Source organism: Rhincodon typus, chromosome 4 (assembly GCF_021869965.1).
Source record: "Rhincodon typus isolate 14 chromosome 4, sRhiTyp1.1, whole genome shotgun sequence".
In the NCBI taxonomy this organism is placed as follows: domain Eukaryota; kingdom Metazoa; phylum Chordata; class Chondrichthyes; order Orectolobiformes; family Rhincodontidae; genus Rhincodon; species Rhincodon typus.
Window position 1 is genome coordinate 85,592,208 of NC_063335.1, and position 21,211 is coordinate 85,613,418.

General features: G+C 39.4%; 1 protein-coding gene and 1 long non-coding RNA gene across 5 annotated transcripts in view; one reads left to right on the plus strand and one right to left on the minus strand.

The window, feature by feature from the left end:
- Nucleotides 1-18,959, minus strand: part of virma (vir like m6A methyltransferase associated) — a 145,069-nt gene extending 126,110 nt beyond the window's left edge. For 2 of the 4 annotated variants that reach the window (XM_048595449.1, XM_048595447.1), the window contains exons 1-6: nt 18,870-18,959; nt 11,372-11,487; nt 10,959-11,045; nt 9,528-9,576; nt 6,494-6,722; nt 4,551-4,670 (exon numbers count right to left, since the gene is read on the minus strand). In XM_048595449.1, the coding sequence (XP_048451406.1) occupies nt 4,551-4,670; nt 6,494-6,722; nt 9,528-9,576; nt 10,959-11,045; nt 11,372-11,487; nt 18,870-18,929 (661 nt within the window). In that variant the 5' untranslated portion in view covers nt 18,930-18,959. The remainder of the gene's footprint in view (nt 1-4,550; nt 4,671-6,493; nt 6,723-9,527; nt 9,577-10,958; nt 11,046-11,371; nt 11,488-18,869) is intronic. The other 2 variants (XM_048595450.1, XM_048595448.1) reach the window with 1 other exon arrangement.
- Nucleotides 18,960-18,997: 38 nt separating this feature from the next.
- LOC125482884 overlaps nt 18,998-21,211 on the plus strand; it is a 3,396-nt gene continuing 1,182 nt past the window's right edge. Inside the window, exon 1 of the long non-coding RNA XR_007261860.1 lies at nt 18,998-19,465. This is a non-coding gene — a long non-coding RNA (uncharacterized LOC125482884). The remainder of the gene's footprint in view (nt 19,466-21,211) is intronic.

A 21,211-nucleotide genomic window follows, 5' to 3' on the forward strand; every position in this document is an offset into this window, starting at 1 on the left:
AATAATAATAATAATAATAATAATAATAATAATAATAATAATAATAATAGAGAACAATATTAGCCTATCCAATCTTTCCTCACGGTTGGTATTTTAAGGCCTTTTTGTGGTGCAGTGATAGTGTCCCTACCACTGGACCGAAAGGCCTGGGTTCAAGTTCCACTTGCTCCAGAGGTGTGTAATAACATCACTGAACAGGATGAATAGAGAAATAAAAAAAATTAAAACAGACTTCTGGTGAGGGCTGTTGTGACGGAGTGGTAGTGTCCCTAGCCCTGGACTAAGAAACCTGAGTTCATGTGCCCCTTGCTCCAGAGGTGTATCTCTGAACAGTGTGATTTAAAAAAAAGGTGAATCATGCTTTACATTCAACACCTACACAATACAACATTTGCATTTAAATTTTTCAGTCAAAATAAAGGAATTACATAAATTACAATGTTTGATATCCCTCAGACCAACTGTCCAATTTTTTTTTGTCATTCATTTCCAGGGAAATAGGCATTGCTGGCTTGACCATAATCTATTGCCCATCCCCAATTACCTCTTAACCTGTGTGGTTTGGTAGAGCCACTTAGAGGGCAGTTAAGAGTCAACAATAGTTCTGTGGGGTAGCAGTCACATATAGGGCAGAACAGGTAAGAACCTCAAGGGGGTTAGTGAACCAGATGGGTTTTAATGACAATCAATAATGGTGAGTTTTATGCCAGAATTTCTCATTCCGGATTTTATTGAAATCAAATTTCGCCATCGGCCATTAGAACCCACAACCCCAGAGAATTCGCCTGGAGTTCTGGAATACTAGCCTGGTGGTATGTCCATTACACCACTGTCTCAAACCTGGAAATCTAGTTGCTGAGGCCCAATCTATTCATTTCCATTTGTTTTTATTTCTTCCTCACTCGTTTACCTTATTTTGACTCTGTGGATCCAAAGGCTCACAAGGGGCATTTTTAGTGCCGTTGCTTCATTTGAAGCATAAATCCAAAACAGAGCAGCAAGACCAATAATAACAGGCATAATGCTTCTTCTTTCCAATACTTCATGGTATCTGAAGAGTAACATTCTAGAATATGGTTTCAAAAGTAGACCAAGTTGAACTGTAAAGTATCTTAGTCCATTTGGCCTACTGCATCAGTCTTAAAGAATGTCTTCTTAGTCCCACTCTGCCACAATTTTCTACTACTCTAAAAACTAAATTGCCACTTTCCTTTTAAAAACATTTCATAATGCTGCATTCCATTTCTGGTTGAGTATCCCCTGTCTTACAGATGCTGTATGTGATAAAGAGACAGTCTCTAAACATTTTCACATCTATTCTTTAATTCACATTATGATCGTAAATGCAAGTTTGTGATGATCAAGTGAAAATGGTCTTTCAGTATTTGCAATGTTAAACATAGCCTTCCTGTATTATATCAAGTGATTAGTTGTTCTACAAGAGCCCATACAGCTAAATCAAACAAATATCTTCAAAAACAATATTTTCCTGCTCGAATGTGGAAAGATTAACAGGGTGATTACTAACATGCTTGACTGCGTCATAAACGCCCTCTCTGTGGTCAGCAATTTTTTTTTGTTAGTTCATGGCAAGTGGGTATCGCTGGCCCATTCCTAAACACGCAAGGGCAACAATGAGTCAATGACATTGCTGTGGGTCTGAAGTCACATGAAGGCCAGACTAGGCAAGATGGCAGATCTCCTTCCCTAAGGGGAATTATTACAGGAGACAATAGTTACATGATCTTCTTGGTTACAAGATTTTTACTGATTTGAAATATCACCATCTGCCATCGTGGGATCTTAATCTATGTCCTTCGAACATTCGCCTGGGGTTCCGGATTGCTAGTCCAATGCAGTACAACTACGCTACAGCCTTCCCAAGTTCTGGAAAGGGACATGAACCTAGACCTTCTAATTTCAAGGTATAGACACTACATACTGATCTACAAGACCTCCAGCTCCTCTTCAACTGCTCTCATACTAAATGCAAAACATCTTTCTAGTGGAGATGACAAAATCCACAAAGCAGACAGAAGCAAAAATTCCACCTGAAATATGTTAAAACTTCCCAGAACACACTCACTTCTCACAACACAGGCTAGGATGACAAAACAGCAGTCAGTAATGAGAACATCTTGCTTTGTACAGCCAACTTTCACAACAGTACTGAATTATACCAGGCGACATTGAAATCCACCATTAGCATTAGCTAGGTGGTAGGTGAGGTCATGTGTGTGAAAGAATACTCCAACAACAGCAGCTCAGCTCCAACAACAGTCAAGAAACTTGATACCACAACAAAGCAGCCTGCTTGACTGACACCACAACCACAAGCTCCACTCCCTCTACCACCAATGCTCAGTAACAGCAGTGCGCACCATCTAGAAGGTGCACTGTCGAAATTCAAAGATCCTTAGACACCACCTTCCAAACCAATGATTACTACGTTCTGGAAGGACAACAGCAGGAGATACATGGGATCACCACCACTTGCAAGTTTCCCTCCAACCCAGTCACCTTCCAACATATTCCTTCAGTGTTGTTGGGATAAAATCCTGAATTCCCTATCAAATGGTCTTGTGGGTCTACCTTCAGCACAGGGCCTGTAGCAGCTCATGAAGGCAGCTCACTAGCCCCTTTTCAACGACAACTAGAGTGATAAATACTGGCCCAGCCAGCAACACCTATGTTTCATGAGTGTATGAGACACACAACTTGAAAAGCTATGTTCATCTTACACTGAAGTTACAGAAAAGCTTTGAACTCAAAAGTCTGGTTAACTTTGTGGCTCATATTTGGAAATCAAAGGTAGAATGTTGTCATGGGGTTATGATTACCAGTACCAGGGTCAAATCTGGAGAACAGTCCCCCGGATGCAATTTTCTTGAGATTGGCCGCACTCGCTAGTCAATTAAGCTCAATAGGCTTTCAAAACCACAAGGCTCTGTAGCAGGGAAGTAGGAGCGGGCTGCTTTTTGAAGTTTAACATAGCGATGACATCTTAATACTGAAGTTGCCCTCTGTCCTATTTAATTTCAAAATAAAAAATGCACACAACATCAGGTCCACATTTATGGAAGGTAAATCCCTCAACTGTGCAGCCTGAGGCTACAAATGAAGTCAAGCACATAAGGAGCCAGACTGGACTGTTGGTTCCCAAGATGCCACAAGCTACTGTATTTTCTCCCCCCCATGTATCACAGGTCCTGAGTTTTCTGAAAATTTCCTCACATGTTCATGTTTAACACATTAATTATAGCAATGTGAATCAGCACGGCCAACAGGGTTGTAAAAAGCATGGAGAAGCACTATAAACTGTAAGAAGCATCGTGTAGGACTTCAAAACATCGGAGACAAGTTGGAAATTCAACGAAGTAGTATAAGGTGACAGATTTTGGCAGGAACAACATGGAGAGACAATATAAACTAAAGGGCACAACTCAAGAGTAGGTACAGGAGCAAAGGTGCCTGTATATATATCTGGATGTCATTAAAGGTGGCAGAAGAGATTAAGACCTGTTAATAAACATAAGGTATACTGACTTTATTAACAGAGGCAAGATCAAGCAGGTTATTCTGAGCTTATACAAGACACTAGGTCTATCTCAGCTGGGGCAATGCATCCAGTTCTGGTCATCCCATTTTAACGTGAATGTGAAAGCACTGGAGAGAATGCAGAAGAGTTTTACAAGGATAGTTCCAGAGATGAGAAATTTCAGTTATCATGGTAGATTGGAGAAGTTATCCTTGGAGAAGAGATGGTAAAGAGAAAATCTAATTGAAGTATCCAAAATCATGAGAAGTCTGGACACAGTAAATAAGGAGAAAATGAGAGGGCACAGATTTAAAGGACAGTAATCAATAAAAGATATAAATCTGATGCAAGGAAAAACTTCTATAAAACAAGTGTTCAGGGTCTGGAATACACTGTCTGAGAGCGTGATAGAGGCAAGTTCAATTGTCAAGCTCAAAAATAAATTAGATGGTCATATAGGGTTACTAGATGAAGAATGACACACAGTGAAATGCTCATTTGGAGAGTCAGCAGAGGCACAATGGGGAAAATGGCCTTCTTCTACAATGCAACTCTGTGATTCATTGCCCCTCCACTAGCCCACTATGAAGAAAATTACTCGGGTCTGGGATGATGAGGGGAAACCAGCAGGTGGACAAGCATTTAACAGGCAAGGAGACAGCAGTAGTGTTGCTAGGCTAGTATTCAGAACCCTCTGGGGGGGTCAAAGGCTCAAATCCACCATGGCAAAAGGTGAAATTTGATTGACTAGAAATCTGGCACTAAAATCTAGTCTGATCACAACTGCGTAACTATCAGCAATGATTATAACAACCGACTTGGTTCACTAATGTTCTCTGGCCTACATGTGACTCCAGGCCCAAGGAATGTGGCTGACTTTTAACAAACTAGACAGCCAATCACTTCAAAGGCAACTAACTCCAAATGCTCCATCAGTATGTTCAGAATAGGATTAGACCCTAACTCAAATACAAAGGCAAGTACAATGCATATAATAAAAAGAACAATTTACAGGTCTGTGGCAGTGTCTCCTCCTCATCATCATCAGGAGGAGGAGGACCTGGAGGTGTTCGAGGTCCTCTTGGCTGTGGTCTTGGAGGATTTTCATTATATTGATCCTCTTTATCCCAATCTAAAAATATTTGGAAAAACACAGTTTTGAGCAAAGTATAAATATTAGGACGCTTAAACATTCAATGACCACAAATATCCAGTTTCTATTAAAAGCTTATTACTAAACACTGTGAACCTGAAAACAGCTGATGCTGTGTCGTGGAACTGAACAATGCAGTACCTTTCTTATATTAAGTTACATTAAGTTAACAATTCCATCAGATAAATCTTATCTTGCAATGAGTAATAATATTTTTTCATGAGAAATAACACACAATTTAATCCACAGCTAGTATATATGCATGTTAGAGCAAGAAAGTTTGAACTTGAAATATACAATTCAAAAGTGCCAAACAGAATATTACTCATAAGCAACTAGCAATCATTTCCCTTTGAACAACATTGCACTCTATATCACATTCATTCCTTTTAAGCAACAAATTGCAAAAGACAAGCTTCCTTCAATTTAAGTGCCTCTTGCTGAGCACCTTATGAAAAGAGAATTAAATGTGGCCTGGATTGGTCCTTTTCATACAGAACGATTCTGGTACATTCAGACTACACAATGAAGTATAATAGGTCAGATATTCCAGTGAACGGCAATCTCATGCAAATTGGGCCAGAGCGGAACAGAAATGTCGGGTCTGGAGGAAGGGGTATAAGGGATTGGTTCAGGACCTAAGGGTTGAGAGTGAGGCGAGTATGGAGTCTGTTTAACAGACACTCAGGAGTTAGACTATGTACTTAATATTTTCCTAAGTAGCTTTGTTACCTAATTTCATCTGTGCATACAATCCAAAGTTCCTGATATTTAGGGTTTTGTAGGGTTCCAGATATAATGGAATTGCCCAGCAGAAAATTCAACTTCACAGGCGATTCCTTTGGAATGTGTTCCACGGGGTTCCGATGTGCAATTTTGATCCACACTTGCATAACGACGTTCAGCCAGTGGAAAATCTGGCCCATTGTCTAAGTCCATTCCCAGAAGAACAGTAAAGATCTTACCTTACTCCACCAATTTCAAATAATAAATTACTATCTAATATGTTTTTTTTTAATTTGTTATAAGTAACAGCTTAAGAAAAAGATCTCATATAGATTTATTAAAAATACTAAAATAACATCAAATAGTTGTAACTTTGTTTCCCCAAAACTGAACACTGATCTCCAATCCATCTCAATTGAACACATTGCAAGATTAAAGTAAGTAGCACCTGGATTTTATGGATAACCTCTTGACTTGAATATGACTTTAAAATGGAAGATCTGATTTTTACATATGCTACTTTAGGTCACAGAAATAAGGATTTAGATTTTTACTGGGGGATTGCACCAGTGGGTTCTAGCACAATTATTTCAGCTCTGGGATTTAGATTCCAGGTGACATTGAGTGAATGAAACTTCATCTCCATAAAGATGCAATGTGAATCAAGGTTTGGTTGCTGTCTGAGAGACATAACACAATACAAAATTATTCGGTTTGCTACTAATTGACAGTTCTGGTAAAGAGGCAAGGATAGCTAATGTGACAAACAGAATTATTCCAATCGTAAGAAGGGTGGAATCTAAAGTATTTTTTGATGCCTTAGCTGTGCATCCATACAAATCTTCAGCAGTGATCATTAAAAAATTATCATAAATATAATCTTGGCTAATTTATTTTCCACTTCATAGTTGAGAAGCAATAAACCCACATCCTGCATTCTTTCTCAATGGCTCTACAGTGGAGACGAATTAACTCACTACAAATCAAAGACTAAGCATCCACGCATTTACTAACTAATTAGCCAATTGGTAGCAACACAATCCCACAACCTTCTGCTCTTTTATATCATCTCTTACCATGTTTTATGTTCCTTTTAAGAGTTGGCTGCTGCTGCTGCAGCTGAAGTTGCTGCGGCTGAAGTTGTTGTTGCTGCTGCTGTTGTTGCTGCTGTTGCGGTGGAGGGGGTGGAGGTGGAGGTGGAGGAGGGGAATCTCTGTCATGACTTATCACCCGGTCAACAGTTCCATAAATTGCCACAGTTAGACAGTTGTACCAACCTCTCAGGACAATTCCGTCTGTATTGACCTGTGGCAAACATTTGAGGAAACATTAACGCAAATCAAACGCAGATCAGCAGCTTAAAAACCTTGAAATTTTCCTACAGCACTGGCTGAACACAGCTGCAGCCCAACAAGTCTGGAACACAATAGTGGGTTTTAGCTGCAACTCAAAGTCTGATGGCTGAACAGAATCATAGTCATACAGTCATATAGCATAGAAAGAGGACTTTCAATCCACCATGTCTATGTCGACTAACAACACTACACTAATCCCATTTACCTACACTTGGTCCATAGCCTACTATGCTGTGGCATTTTAAGTGCTCACCCAGATGCTTCTTAAATGTTGTGCAAGTATCCACCTCAACCATCCACATGGGTAGTATATTCCATATTTCTACCACCCTCTGGGTGAAAGCTTTTTTCCTCAAATCTCCTCCAAACCACTTCCTCCTCATCTTAAACTTGTGTATTCTGGTCTTAGACATGTCTGCCATGGGGAAAAGATTTTCATGATCTACTGTACCTGTGCCCCTCATAATCTTGCACACCTCAATCAGATCCCTCCTAAGCCTCCTCTGCTCCAAGAAAACAAACCCAGCCTATCCAGTCTCTCCTCATAAGAGACTGTTTATCCCAGGCACCATTCTGGTGAATCTCCTCTGCACACTCTTAATTGCATTCATTCCAGTAATAGAGCAAACAGAACTGCACACAGTATTCCATCTGAGGCCTAAACAATGTTTTATATAGTTGTAACAAGATTTCCTTGCTCCTATATACTACTCCCCGGTAAATGAAGACAAGCATCCCGCATACCTTCTTCACCACCTTATCGGCTCAACATCTTCAGGGATCTATGGACTTGTACACAAAGGTCTCTTTGTTCTTCAGTACTCTCTAGGGACCTACCATTCATTGTGTTTATTCTCCTCTTATTAGATCTCCCAAAATGTATCACATTGCACTTATTAGGATTAAATTCCATCTGCCTTTGCTCTAGCCAATTTACCACATGATCAATATCAGACTGTGGCCTGAGATCATCCTCCTCACTACCAATGACCCCATCAATTTCCATGTCATCAGGCTTCCAATCACAAAAATAACCATCCACCTTCTGGCCTCTATTTGCAAGACAATTTTGGATCCAATTTGCCAACTTGCCTTGGATGCCATGGACTCTTACCTTTTGGACCAGCTTTCCATATGAGACCTTGTCAAAAGCCTTACTGAAGTCCATGTAAACCACAGCAACTGCATTACCCTCATCAATTCATTTAAAAACTGAAATTAATCGGACAGGGTCTCCCTCTAACAAATCTGTGCTGACGATCCCTGATCAATCCCTCCCTTTTGAGGTTGATTAATCCTGTCTCTCAGAACTTTTTCCAATGGTGTTCCCATCACTGACCTCAAACCAACTGATCTGTGATTATCTGGCCTATCTGTTCCGCCCTTCTAGAACAAAGAAACTACATTAGCTATCCTCCAGTCATCTCGCAGTTCACCTGTGGCCAGTGAAGTACTAAATACATCTGCTAAGGCCCCAGAAATCTCCTTCCTTGTCCACCAAAACAGCCTGGAATATATCTCATTGGGAATTTATGCACCTCTATGCCAACTAAATCATCTAATGCCTCCTCCTTATTAAGCTTAACATATTCTAGAACCTCACCATCGCAACTAAAATCCCTGGCTACAATATCTTTGACTTTTGTGAATAGGGATGAGAAGTGCTTATTTAAAATCTCACTCACATCCTTTGGCTCCACACATAGGTTGTCACCTTGGTATCTAATAGGCCACACTCTTTCCCTGGTAATCCTTTCATTCTTCATATACTTAAAACTTGCCTTAGGGTTTTCCTTAATTAGATCTACCAAAGATACCTGCCTTTCTGTGTCCTCAAGATACAGAAGCCTGAACACACGCACCAGTAGGTTCAGGAACAGCTTCTTCCCAGCCTTTTCAGACTGATGAATGAACTCTCTAGCCTCATATAATGCTGATCTCGCTAAGGTTGATCTTGCCTAGTGCACACCCTATGCAATGTAATCTGTACGCCTCTATCTAAGTCTTTTTGATCTGCACATCATTACTTACTATGATCTGCCAATACTGCTCTTAAACAAAGCTTTTCACTGTAGTTTGGTACTTGTGACAATAAATCAATCAATCCTAATTTTTTTAAGCACCCCCCTAAACACAATACTTTTAAAGGGCTTCCCCTGTTTTTAAATGCGCTGTACCTAACATATGTTTCCTTCTTTTCCTTTATCAAGCTCTCGATATTCCCCAACATCCAAGGTTCACTGAATTTTCTGCCCTTGACTTTCACTCTTGGGGGAACACATTGGCTCTGAATTCTCTCTCTACTACTTCTAAATGATTCCCACTTTCCAAATGTAGACTTGGTTTGCTCACTTTTGGTTATCCACACAACACATTAAAAAAGTTTTGGAACAACTAAATAAACATTACATCATCATGCTTTGGAAGTATATAAAATAACAATCTAATCATTAATGGTTCCTAATTAATATTGAAGGCTCAAAAGGGGAAATTTGAACAGTTCTTTATAAACAGTCACCCACAGTTATCTGAATGATCTGAAAATAAAAGACAGAACAAACTCTGCAGAGATCAGATAACTGATTTAGCAGCCAAAGCAGATCTCCTGTCTTATCTGTACAGTGACAATGATGACTTAAAACAGAAGGAAAACACACATTAGGTAATAAAGGGAAAATAAACCAAGTCAAAAAAATGGAAATTATAAAAAGCACTTGTACACCAAAGACACAATGCACAGTGCAGAAAATCTTACCTTATTGTTCGGTCTAAATATAATCGATGCATTTTCATCGTAATCAAGGCTAAGGAAAAATGAGAGAGAGAGAGAGAAGGCATAATTTCTTCAATATTTTGTTTTCCTAAATTATTTAATGATATGCATCAATGTAAAAACTCATTTTGTAACAAAGAAGTCTAATCCAATCAGTTCAACAAAACAGATTCTCATTTGAACATTCTTGAATTTTCAGTGTTCCAGCTGAGTGTTCAAACATTGCCTCCACAAAGTTTGTTATTCTTCTTTACACTTGCATGATAAACGAGATAGTACTGTAAAAAAAAACTGAATAGTTATGATAGTCACTGGTTACTTTCGCAGTGAAAATTTATACAAGCTGCCTAAATTATGCCACAGAAACATACGTAAATTAATTTTCTTTCTCCTCATTTCCTGTCACACTTTGTAGTACTACTTATCACTACTGAAAGCTAGTGAAGAGGCACCATGTGGAGGTCAATCATTGCCGCAAAAGGAATGGTGCAAAATCTGGACTGCATAACAATGAATGGGTGTCCTTGATTGCTCATCATCTAAATGTCAACACTGACTGAAATACAACAGAGATAACAGCGAACAAAATAACCCTGTTACAATGAAGAGTGCTGTAAAATTAAGCTGTGCAGTTTAACAGGCTGTCTCGGGAACACAGCAGACACATTTTACGTAATTTTTACTTACAGATCTGTGCTTGGGCTTCACTATGTTCCATTATTAAACTTTCCAATATAGGTTTAATAAAACACTTGTTTAAGACAGGAAGATCTAGCTGTGATATTACTCTACAATTGGGCACACAAACTCCTTGGCCTAAAAAGACCCCATATACATTAACATATATTGGCTACTTTGCAGTTAAGCGCGTCAAATGCCCTTTGACATTTAGGTAGAAGCAAATTTTATTCTTCGTGAAAGGTATCAGTTCATTTTTCCTACCAATGGAAGCTCTTCTGAACACATAAACATCATGGAAACGTTACTTTTCCTGGCTACAGCATAACCCAAGCCACAGAGTGCAGTCCACCTGTACTCTTAAACTAGATGTAATACAATTAGGCAGTTATGAAAAGATAAGAAGACTTTAAAAAAGTGAAAGCCCCCACCCTCAAGAAAATGCAAAGCTCGGCTTAGATAATGGTTCAAACAGTTTAGATGGGATTCAATTTACAGCATAAATAAACAATAAAGAAAAGGGTCAAAGGCAGTATTTAATTCAGTCTAATATATTACAAAATAATTACTAAGAGTCATAGGGTCAAACATAGAAACAGAACCTTCAGTCCAACCAGCCCATGCCAACTATGTTCCCAAATTAAACTAGTCCCACCTGTCTGCACTTGGTCCATAGAAACAATTCTTCACAGTGCTGCAGCACTTCAGTCAGGGATTAAGTTCTGACAGCCTTACCTTCCTAATCGGTCAAAAACGGGTGAACTTGGTTTGCTGACATTGTTGAAAAACAGGTCTAACTGAAACGCATGAGGCGAGGTCTCCCTGAGGTGAGTGAAACAATTATCTTGTCAGGTAAAATTCTACATGCTAATCTAGGCAGTTTACACATTAAGCATAGATATAAATCAAAATATAAATATACACATAAATACATAAACACAAATGCATACACACTCTTCGTATGCACCTGTCATTCATTAATTCAGAAGGAAACATTTTCTAACAAACAAACCAATAATTTGATCAAAGATTATAATCAAATCAAATTAACACATCACTTCAGATTCATATGTATCCTATCAATTACATTTAAATTCTTAAATTGCTTTAAATAAAACACAGATATTTCCCATTCACCCCTCACTTACCCATATGCCCTGCTGTCGGGCAAGCTGTTGTGAGCTTTAACACCAGGAGGAATAACTCGAACTTCATTTATGTAAACCACACATGGAAAGCGAACGACATCCACATGCGTATTCTGCTATAATGTAACAGAATAAAAGACAAGAACTTTTTAAATTTTAAATAACAATTCTAATATTAACATAAGAACATTCTCCTATAGTCATAGGCTGGGAATGCAAGATTTACATTTGCATAGGAAGAACACATCCACATTATAATTAAACTGGAAAATATCTGTGTGATCAAAATTTATCAACGTTTTATATAAAATTGCTCTCTAGTCTTCATAGCACCCAACATACATTGACACACATTGACCGAGAGTCAGAAGCATTTGAGATGTCCACTGGAGCAAATGGGTGGGTGGGACACTGTCACTGAGTTCCATCCATACCAGGAAGTATCTATGCGTCATTTCACTTAGATTAACATGGAAATTTAATGTTTCATAAGAATTAATAATGTATATCCACTCCTCAGTGGCCAGGGTTGTTTCCCAAGATTTGGAAATGTTTCAAATCTAAGTCAGCAAAGAAACTAATCTTAATACCTTCGAGTTGGAAAAGAAATTTGGCCAGTATTCCCATACCTTGTTATCATTTAGTGATTCCTTTTCGTGTGTGTCTCAGGTAAGTGTACAATCAGTTCAACCGTAATGTTAAAAAAATTTGTATGAAGTCTCACAACTGAGCACCTGGCTGATTGAAGGTGATCAGTGCTCATAGAATCTTAATGAAAAATTAAATAATTTGCATGGGACAATTTCACACATGGCACTTGGGGCTAACTTCATGTTTCCAGAATCAGTTTGTTCAGCCATCAAAACAAGTACAGATGATCTCATCTGACTTCATCATGTTGACAGGCCGGATTCCAATCATCTCTGTTCTTGAGGAAGGATGCCAATCATTTAGCTTGAAGATGTGGAAGCAGAAGCTTGTCCAAGAAAGTAAACATATTTGCTGAAATATGAGTGGTGTTCCAGTGATCACTTCAGAGCATGAACACTGTACTCCAGCATCACCTCTCCTAACAGTGCCTTGATGGTGTTGGTTTACTCTCAGCAGAGTTGAACTATATTCTACTATTCACACCATATCACTAGCACCCATTTTACATTTGTATCTCTCCTGGACCACTATTAACACCCTCATTGTCTTTTGCCCCGAGTACCTTCATTATCTGTTCCACTCACTTCTTTCCCTTTGTCGCCTGCTAAAAAGCCCTTATCTTCTAGTGCTATTCAGTTCTGAAGAAGTCACTGGACCCAAAATATTCATTCTGTTTCTCCCTCCATCGATGCTGCTAGACCTGCTGACCTTCTCCAGTCCTCCTATGTTATTAATGATGATGGATCCTGAAACAAACAGAAGGTGGCGGCTCCACAAATATTTCCATCCTCAATGCCAGGAGTGGGGCCAAGCACATCAGTGCAAAGGTCAAGGCTGAAGCATTTGGAAGCATCTTCAGCAAGAAATGCCAAATGATGTTTCATCTGTTTCCTCCCAGGTCCATAGCATCACACATTAGTCCTCAAACAGTACAGAGACAGTGGATTATGGATCCTGACAACATCCCAGCACTGGTACTGAAAATGCGCACTCCGGAACATGCCATGCCCCTTGCAAAGTTGTCCCAACACTGGCATCAACAATATCTTGTGCACAAAAGGTAGAATAAATTGAACTCAGCCTATTAGTGCCACATCAATCTCCTCTTGATCATGAGCAAAGTGATGAAGGGGGCTTTGAAAGTGCTATCAAGCGGCACTTGCAAAGGAATAACATGCTCACTGATGCTCACTTTGGGTTTTGCCAGGGTGACTCAACTCCTGACTTCATAACAGACTACCTTCATTTCTTTTGCATAAAATTTTGGCTTTTAATTTTGATTAAAATATTTGATGCTGATTCATTATGCACACTGCAGAGCACTGGAACACAACCTTTCACAATTCTTCCAGGTTCCTCTGAACCAATCCGGATAACTGGATACTGGTACCCAGGTATATCCAGCACTCAAAGGAAAACAGCAGAGGTTTAGTTTTCCTCATTTAAATATAATTGCATGTGACTGCCTAAACATAAGTAGATGCTGGATCAACTATTATTAGTCATTAGTCATGCAGCATGGAAACAGACCCTTCAGTCCAACTAGTCCATGCAAACCACAGTCCCAAGAGAAACTGGTCCCACCTGCACACGCTTGGCCCACGTCCGTCCAAACATTCTTTATTCATGTAGTTATCCAAATGAGTTTTAAACATTGTAACTTTAGAAAATGATTGCGGTGGAGTGGAAACAGAAGGAACATAGGGGCACAGCAGCACAGTTCAATCCCCAAAAAAGTTCTACAAACTCTGTTACACAGAAAATCACAAATATCATGGGGATTGTTAATTCTTCTTTCATTATTCTTGAAGTTATCGTCAATCATTGGTCAACCCAGAATAACTCCTACAGCTACCTATAAGAATGAACCAAAAATCAGTTCAACTCTTACCTCTTATTTCCTCTTATTACAGATCCCATTGCGTACAGCTGAAATTGAGTGTTAAGTGAGGGGAAATCAGTTTCTTTACCTCAGCCTTCAAAATGAACAAGATAGCTGACAAATATGTGTAGTTTGCTCATGTTGTTGGGAATGTTTTAAACTAATTTGGCAAGGGGGTGGAGCACAGTAGATGTAAAGTTGGGAGCAGGGTCCGATCAGATACAGAAAGGATGCTAGTGCAGTCAGTAGTTGGAGAATATACGAGCAGGATAAGGCACTTCATCCAGAAAGCTAAACTGCATTCATTTTAATGCAAGGAACTTGACTGTTAAGGCTAATGATCTTAAAGCATTGAGCATGGGAATACGATACTGTTGCAATAAATGAGAATTGGTTGGAAGAAGGACTCGCAGAAGAACTGGCAGCTCAATATTTCTGGATACAGAAGTTTGAGGCACGATAGCACAGGGGGTGTAATGAAAGTGAGGGTATTGCATTGTTGATAAAGGAAACTATCAGTGCAGCAAAGAAAGAGGATATTGTACAAGGGTTTTTAATTGAAGTCATCTGGGTACAGCTTAGAAATAAAAAAAAGGGGCAATTACTTTGCTGGTATTAAACAACAGACCTCCCAACAGACAGAGGGAGATGGAGGAGCAGATATGTAGGCAAAACACAGAAAGATGTGACAGAAACAGAGTTATAGTTGTAAGAAATGTAAACTTTGCTAACATGAACTGTGATCGCCTTATTGTGAAAGGATCAGATGGGGTAAAATTTTTAAAGTGCATCCAGGAGAACTTTTTGTGCCAGCATGCAGATAGTCCAATTAGAGATGGGCAATGCCAGACTTGATCCTAGGGGATGAAACCAGCCAAGTGATTAAAGTTTTTAGGTGAGCATTTTGGGGATAGCAAACAGAAGTCTGTAAGTTTCAAAGTCATTATGGAAAGGAATGAGGATAGTGCAGAAGTTAAGTATCTAAATTAGGGGAGAGGCTGATTTCAAATCATTAGATGTGATCTGGCAAACCTAAACTAGGAGCAACTACTTGCAGGTAAGTCTACATTTGGAAAGTGGGAATCATTGAAAACTAGTATAGTGAGAATTCAGAGCCAGTGGAGGGTAAGGACAGCAAGTCCAGGGAACCCTGGGTGTCAAAGAACATTGAGAGTTTGAAAAAGAAAAAGGAGGAAGCACATGTTAGGTACGTGCATTAAAAACAGAGGAGTCACTTCAAAGGTGTGCACATGTTGCTTAAAAAATACCTTTGACAGAGAGGATCAATGAAAACCCTGAGGTTTTTTTGTAAGTCTATTCAGAGTAAGAGAATTACAAGGGAAGGAGTGGGGCCTATTAGAAACCAAAGGCGCAACCTGTTCATGGAATCTAAGGATGTGGGTGAAGTCTTAAATGAATACTTATCTGTATTCACAAAAGAGAAAGACATAGGCCAGGGACTTCACTTGGAACGGTGAAGTTCTTGAACATCTTAAGATTAAAAAGGAAGAGGTATTAGGTGATTGAGCATGCATACAGGTGCACATATCCCCAGGGAATGATGTATTCTAGGCTGCTACAGGGGATAAGGGGTAAGATTGCTGGGGGCCTGGTGGACATATTTAATATTTCACCGGCCACACGTGAAGGGCCAGATGACTGGAGGATAGGTAAATTGGTTCCTTTGTTCAAGAAAGGCAGCACGGATAGGCCAGGTAATTACAGACCAGTTTGTCTGACATCAGTGGTACGGACATGATTAGAAAAAAATTCTGAGGGACAGGACAAGTCAACACATGGAAAGGCAGGAATTGATCAAGAATCGTCAGCATAGATTTGTTAGAGGGAGATTCTATCTGATTAATTTAATTGAGTTTTTTGAAAAGGTGACAAAATATATTGATGACAGTAGTGCAGTTGTTATTTATGTGGACTTCAGAAAGACCTTTGACAAGGCCTCACAAGGAAAGCTGTTCCTAAAGGTAAGAGTCCACAGGATCTATAGCAAGTTGGCAAACTGGATCCAAAACTGGCTTGCAAATAGGAGGCAAAGGGTAAAGGTGGAAGATTTTTTTTGTAATTGGAAGCTTGTGAACAGTGGTGCTTCACAGGGTTCACTGTTGAGACCCTTGCTCTTTGCAATGTGTGCTAACAACTTGGATGTGAATGAATGTGGTACAATTAGTAAGTTTACGGATGACATGAAAATTATTGGTGTTATTGGTGAGGAGGAGGATAATCTTAGGCTACAGTCTGATATTGATCATGTAGTAAATAGGGTAGAGCGATGGCAGATGGAATTTAATCTTGACAAGTGTGAAGTGATGCATTTTGGGAGGTCTAATAAGGGAAGAATAAGCACAATGAACAGTAGGTCCCTACGGAGGACTGATGAACAAAGGGACCTTGATGAATAAGCCTATAGATTCCTGAAGATGTCAGCACAGGTAGAAAAGGTGCTGAAGAAGGCATATGGGATGCTTGTCTTGATCAAGTGGGGTGTAGAATATAGGAGCAAGAAGTCTTGTTACAACTTTATAAAATATTGTTTAGGCCACAGATGGAATATTGTGTGCAGTCCTGGTTGCCACACTATTGGAATGACATGACTGTATTGGAGATTCACCAGATGTTGCCTGGGATGAAAAGTCTCATTTATGAGGAGAGACTGAATAGGCTGGGTTTATTTTCTTGGAGCAGAGGAAGCTGAGTGGGGATCTGATTTGAAGTATACAAGATTATGAGAGGCATAGATAGGGTAGGTTGTGAGAATCATTTCTCCATGCCAGACATGTCTAAGACCAGAGAGCACAAGTTTAAGGTGAGGAGCAAGTGGTTTAGAGGAGATCTGAGGAAAAAACGTTTTCACCCACAGGGTGGTAGAAATATGGAATGTACTACCTGAGTGGATGGTTGCAATGGGTAGATGCCCAACATCTAAGAAGCATCTGGATGAGCACCTAAAATACCAGGGCATAGTAGGCTATAGACCAAGTGTAGGTAAATGGGTTTGGATAATTTGGTATTTGTTGATTGGCATAGACATAGCAAGCTGAAGGGCCTCTTTCTATGCTGTATGACTATAACATCAAGGTTGTAGATTCTTGAATTTAAATTTACTTATTGGGAAAATGGTCAAAGTTTACCTTTAGATTTAAGGCAGTACAGTATTGTACAGTTCAAATTATGGTATTGATAAGTCTAAAGTCTAAAAACTGGTTATACTTAGTTAAAGATAATCACAGACACAACTCCAAGACATATCAAGATTCAGCTAGGATTTGCAATCAATTTCCAACCCCCTGCTAGAGAGTATATGCTTAAGCAAGGTCAGAATCAAACTTAATTTTAATGTCCCTCCTTAATAACAGCCTAGTACTCCGTACAGGTCACAGAAAGAAATGCTACCTAAACCAGATTTATGAAGAATTACCACCACCCATAGTTCAACTTAAATGAGTATCTTCAGCAGAAAGTAATTTGAGATAACAATAATGATACTGTAGAAAAAGTAGTAACATTTGACAAACTATAACTGGGTTGCTGTGCTTCAAAATGTAACGTGCTGCCAATTAACTTTACAACTAATAATTTTATTCTTTTGTGTTTAGTAGGAAAAGTAAATCTATTTTTCCTGCAAATCGAACAATTTAGTTTAAGTCATGTTGTTTGAAAATTTTTAATATTACAATTTCAGTGACACTACTAGTGCTGCACAGAATAAATACTTTTATCAACAATTGTCACAGCAGTATACTCAGGCCCAAATGTTTTGAAGGCTTGAAAGGAAATCATATGCAACCTCAATTCAATTCATTTGTAGATCCACATTAAAAAGGACTAATCTCAGTCAAGATCATCATTAAATCAGTGTATTTTCATCAAAATCCTATCTAGTCCATCAATGTGCTGTGGGAAAGAAATCTGCTAGCTTTGTCCAGTCTGGTTGTGACTCCAGTTCCACATCAATAATGGCAGTTTCTTAACTACCCTCTGAAACATAAACCTGATTATCACAAATTGATACAGAAATATTTAAAGCAACTATCATCGGGAACTAAGATAATGGTCAAATTCACTCTGACTTTCCCGGTCTTCAATTCTCTACTGAAACTGAAGCTTTTAACACAAAATTACCATGCAGTGTACAAACGTGAACGTTTAAATCCAGTAACTTAACAGCAGAATCTACTAATTAAAGATATTTCATGCAGACAATTAAAAATCTATAATCTAATTTTCCCTTATTATAATTTGAGGACCTATGTTATCCTGGAAATCACAGCCAACTACTGCCGATTCAGTTGCAGAACATGTGAGAAAATTGTGAACACTAGCATTCCTGGCCTGTAAAACGTGATCTCCTACAATGTTACAGATTTGCCCTACATATGTTGGCAAAATGTAACTGTGTATAATGCAAGGAGATCAGCTAAAATAGCTTAAAATGTTTTATGCTGTCTCTTGTTTCAAAAACTGTTTGCAATCAACGCATCTCATTCTCGTTCATCAACAGTTATCCACCAAAAGCGCTGCACAGAAATCGCTAGCAGTTCCTTCAAATCAAGTGAAACTACTTTAAAATCTAGTCCCAATTTCCAGATCAGCTGTTCAATTTGGCTCTGCGTGGGGGAAAGGGGGCGGTAACTATCACTTGACCAGAAACAAAACAAACAGGCAACACTGGAAGACAAGGGGGTAAGGGAGACTTTAGCAAGTCGAAACTATCGTGTGTACCGCGCCATTTGTAGGCTATGTCGGTTCCCCAACAGAGGAAAGGGCACAAATCCTGGGTCGCTATACCATCGCAGCCCGATCCCAGCATCTCCGCGATTAAAGGCCCAGTTCAGGCTGCAACATCCCGAGCGCTATTTACAAAAGCAGCTGCGGCAAGAGAAGCCAAGCAGAAGTGATAAGAGAAGCCGGTCCCGATGAATGACTAAAAAGACGACCGCAGGGCTTTACCTCTGAGTTTGAGTGTTTGAACGTATCTAGAAACAACAGCTCTGCCGCTGTGTCCGCCATGTCTCCTCATGCGTCACTTCCTTTCCAGATACTTCCGACTGCCCATAGCGCATGCTCGGTAAGGAGTATGTGGACGGTTAGGACAGACAGATGCGGTCGGTGTGAGTTGTGCAACGGTGGTTACATCGTGTACCTCAGTTATGGTTTTAAAAACCCAAAAGGAAAGTGCCATCGAGAATGAGCGACAGTTAGCAAACTATATTAATCGGATATCCCTTGTGTGCCAGGCTACAACCTGCAAACAGGGACTTTATTTTATCTATTCTTTTTGGGATCCTTTTGAAGGCATTGGCTGATTATATGGATTGAAGTAATGTACTGTGCAAGGATTTGGAGTGGTAGGACAGGAAACTGGCAGTAAGTAATGACGGAACAAAAACAGAAGTTGCTGGAAAAGCTCAACAGGTCTGGCAGCATCTGTGAAGAAAAAAAAATCAGAGCTAACGTTTCGGGTCCAGTGACCCTTCCTCAGAATAACGCTCGTTCAGGCACGATGGGTCGAATGGCCTCTCGCGCCCATCCTTGTGAAAGTGGTGGTGAGTTGCCATGTTTTTGAACCACTGCTGTCCATGTTCAGTAGGTACGCCGCACGCCCGCCAATGATGCCGTGATTGAAGAAAGAAAGCAGTATCCTTTGTCTCACATTGAAGTTGGCATATACTAGGATTCTCAGGGATCTTTCGCTTTCATATAGTATCAGCTCCCTTGTGTCAATACCACATTTTCATTGTATAGACAATACGAATTAAGAGTTGACGGGCAATTTAACTCTTCAAGCGCTGTATCATACATGGCTCGTTTGATTGTAACTTCAATGCTTTCCCACCTAAGCGCACACTCTCTCCACATCTCCCCGCCCATTCCTGTACCTTTTAACTCCCTCAGTCTGTCTTAATACATTGACTGCTGTTAAGGGAAGAGACTTTTAAAGCCTCACAGTTCTTTGAAAGGAAATATTTCTACTCATTTTTGTATTAAATTAAATGGTTAAAATATCACCCCTAGTCTCATCCACAAGAGGAAATATCCTTTCGGAATCCATCCACTTAGGGATGTAGGAACAGTGGTAGCCATTCACCCCATTAGGCTTGCCCCTACATTCAATGTGACCATGGCTGATCAAATACCTTACCCACCCTTCCCATAACTGTACACCATTGGAAATCAGAACTGTTATCAATATCCACCTTAAATATGCTGAGCTTTCACAGCCCTCTTGGGCAAAGAATTCCGAAGGTTCACAGCCCTCTAAGCAAAAAAAAGTTCTCTGCGTGTGGTCTCACTAATAGCCATATTGAAGAATAGACTAAAGGATAAGACCAGAAATATCAAAATTAGTATAAAAATGTTAGATTTAAAGATCCCATATCTGACTATATGAAGTATTCACTTCAAAATGGGTAACTTGTTAGCACAAATAGAAATAAATATGCCTGACTGGTAGCTGTTACAGTGAAGTGGTTGCAAGGTGATCATGGCCATGACCTCAATATTAAGGGATATTTGGCATTTTAAAAATGCAGGTATCTAGGGAAAGATGGTGACAAAGCTTTTTTAGTTATGGATGTCATTAAAGTAAGATGTGACCTTAGTTCAAAAGGCGAAGTTGTAGCATAGTTTGAGTATGGCTCAAAAATTGGAAAGATAGAAGGTCAGTTGTGGGAGTAGTTTATAGGCCCCCAAACAGAGACTGTGAAACAGCACTGGGACAGAGCAAACAGGGAGAATGGGTATATGAGGCACATATAAAGGGTACTATAATAATTATGGGTGACTTTAACCTGCAAGTATATTGGACAAATCAGATTGACAAAGGTAACCAAGAAAGTGAGTTTTTAAGAGAATATCCGGGACATTTTCTTATAATGATGCATTCTACAGCTAACTAGGAGCAGGCTGTTCGTGACTGGTAATGAACAATGAGACGGAATTAATCAGCAACATAATGGGAAAGGAGCTTCTTGGTGACTGTGATCAGAATAGAATTTCACATTCAGTTTGAAGCAATGAAGTTTGGTTCCAAGACTAGTGTTTTGAACATAAGTAAAGGTGACTAATATAGATTTGAAGGGAGAGCCTGCTAAAATAAACTGGAGGGAAGTGGAGATGCAGTGGCAGATTTAAAGGAGATGTTTAATAACACAGAGCAAATATTTATCCCAGTGAGAAAGAAAGACTGTTTGAGAAAGATGAATCATTGGTGAGTAAATAAGAAAGTTAAGCATAGTATCAAATTGAAAGGAACACTTTACAATTCTGCAAAGGTTGGCAGATTTTAAAGA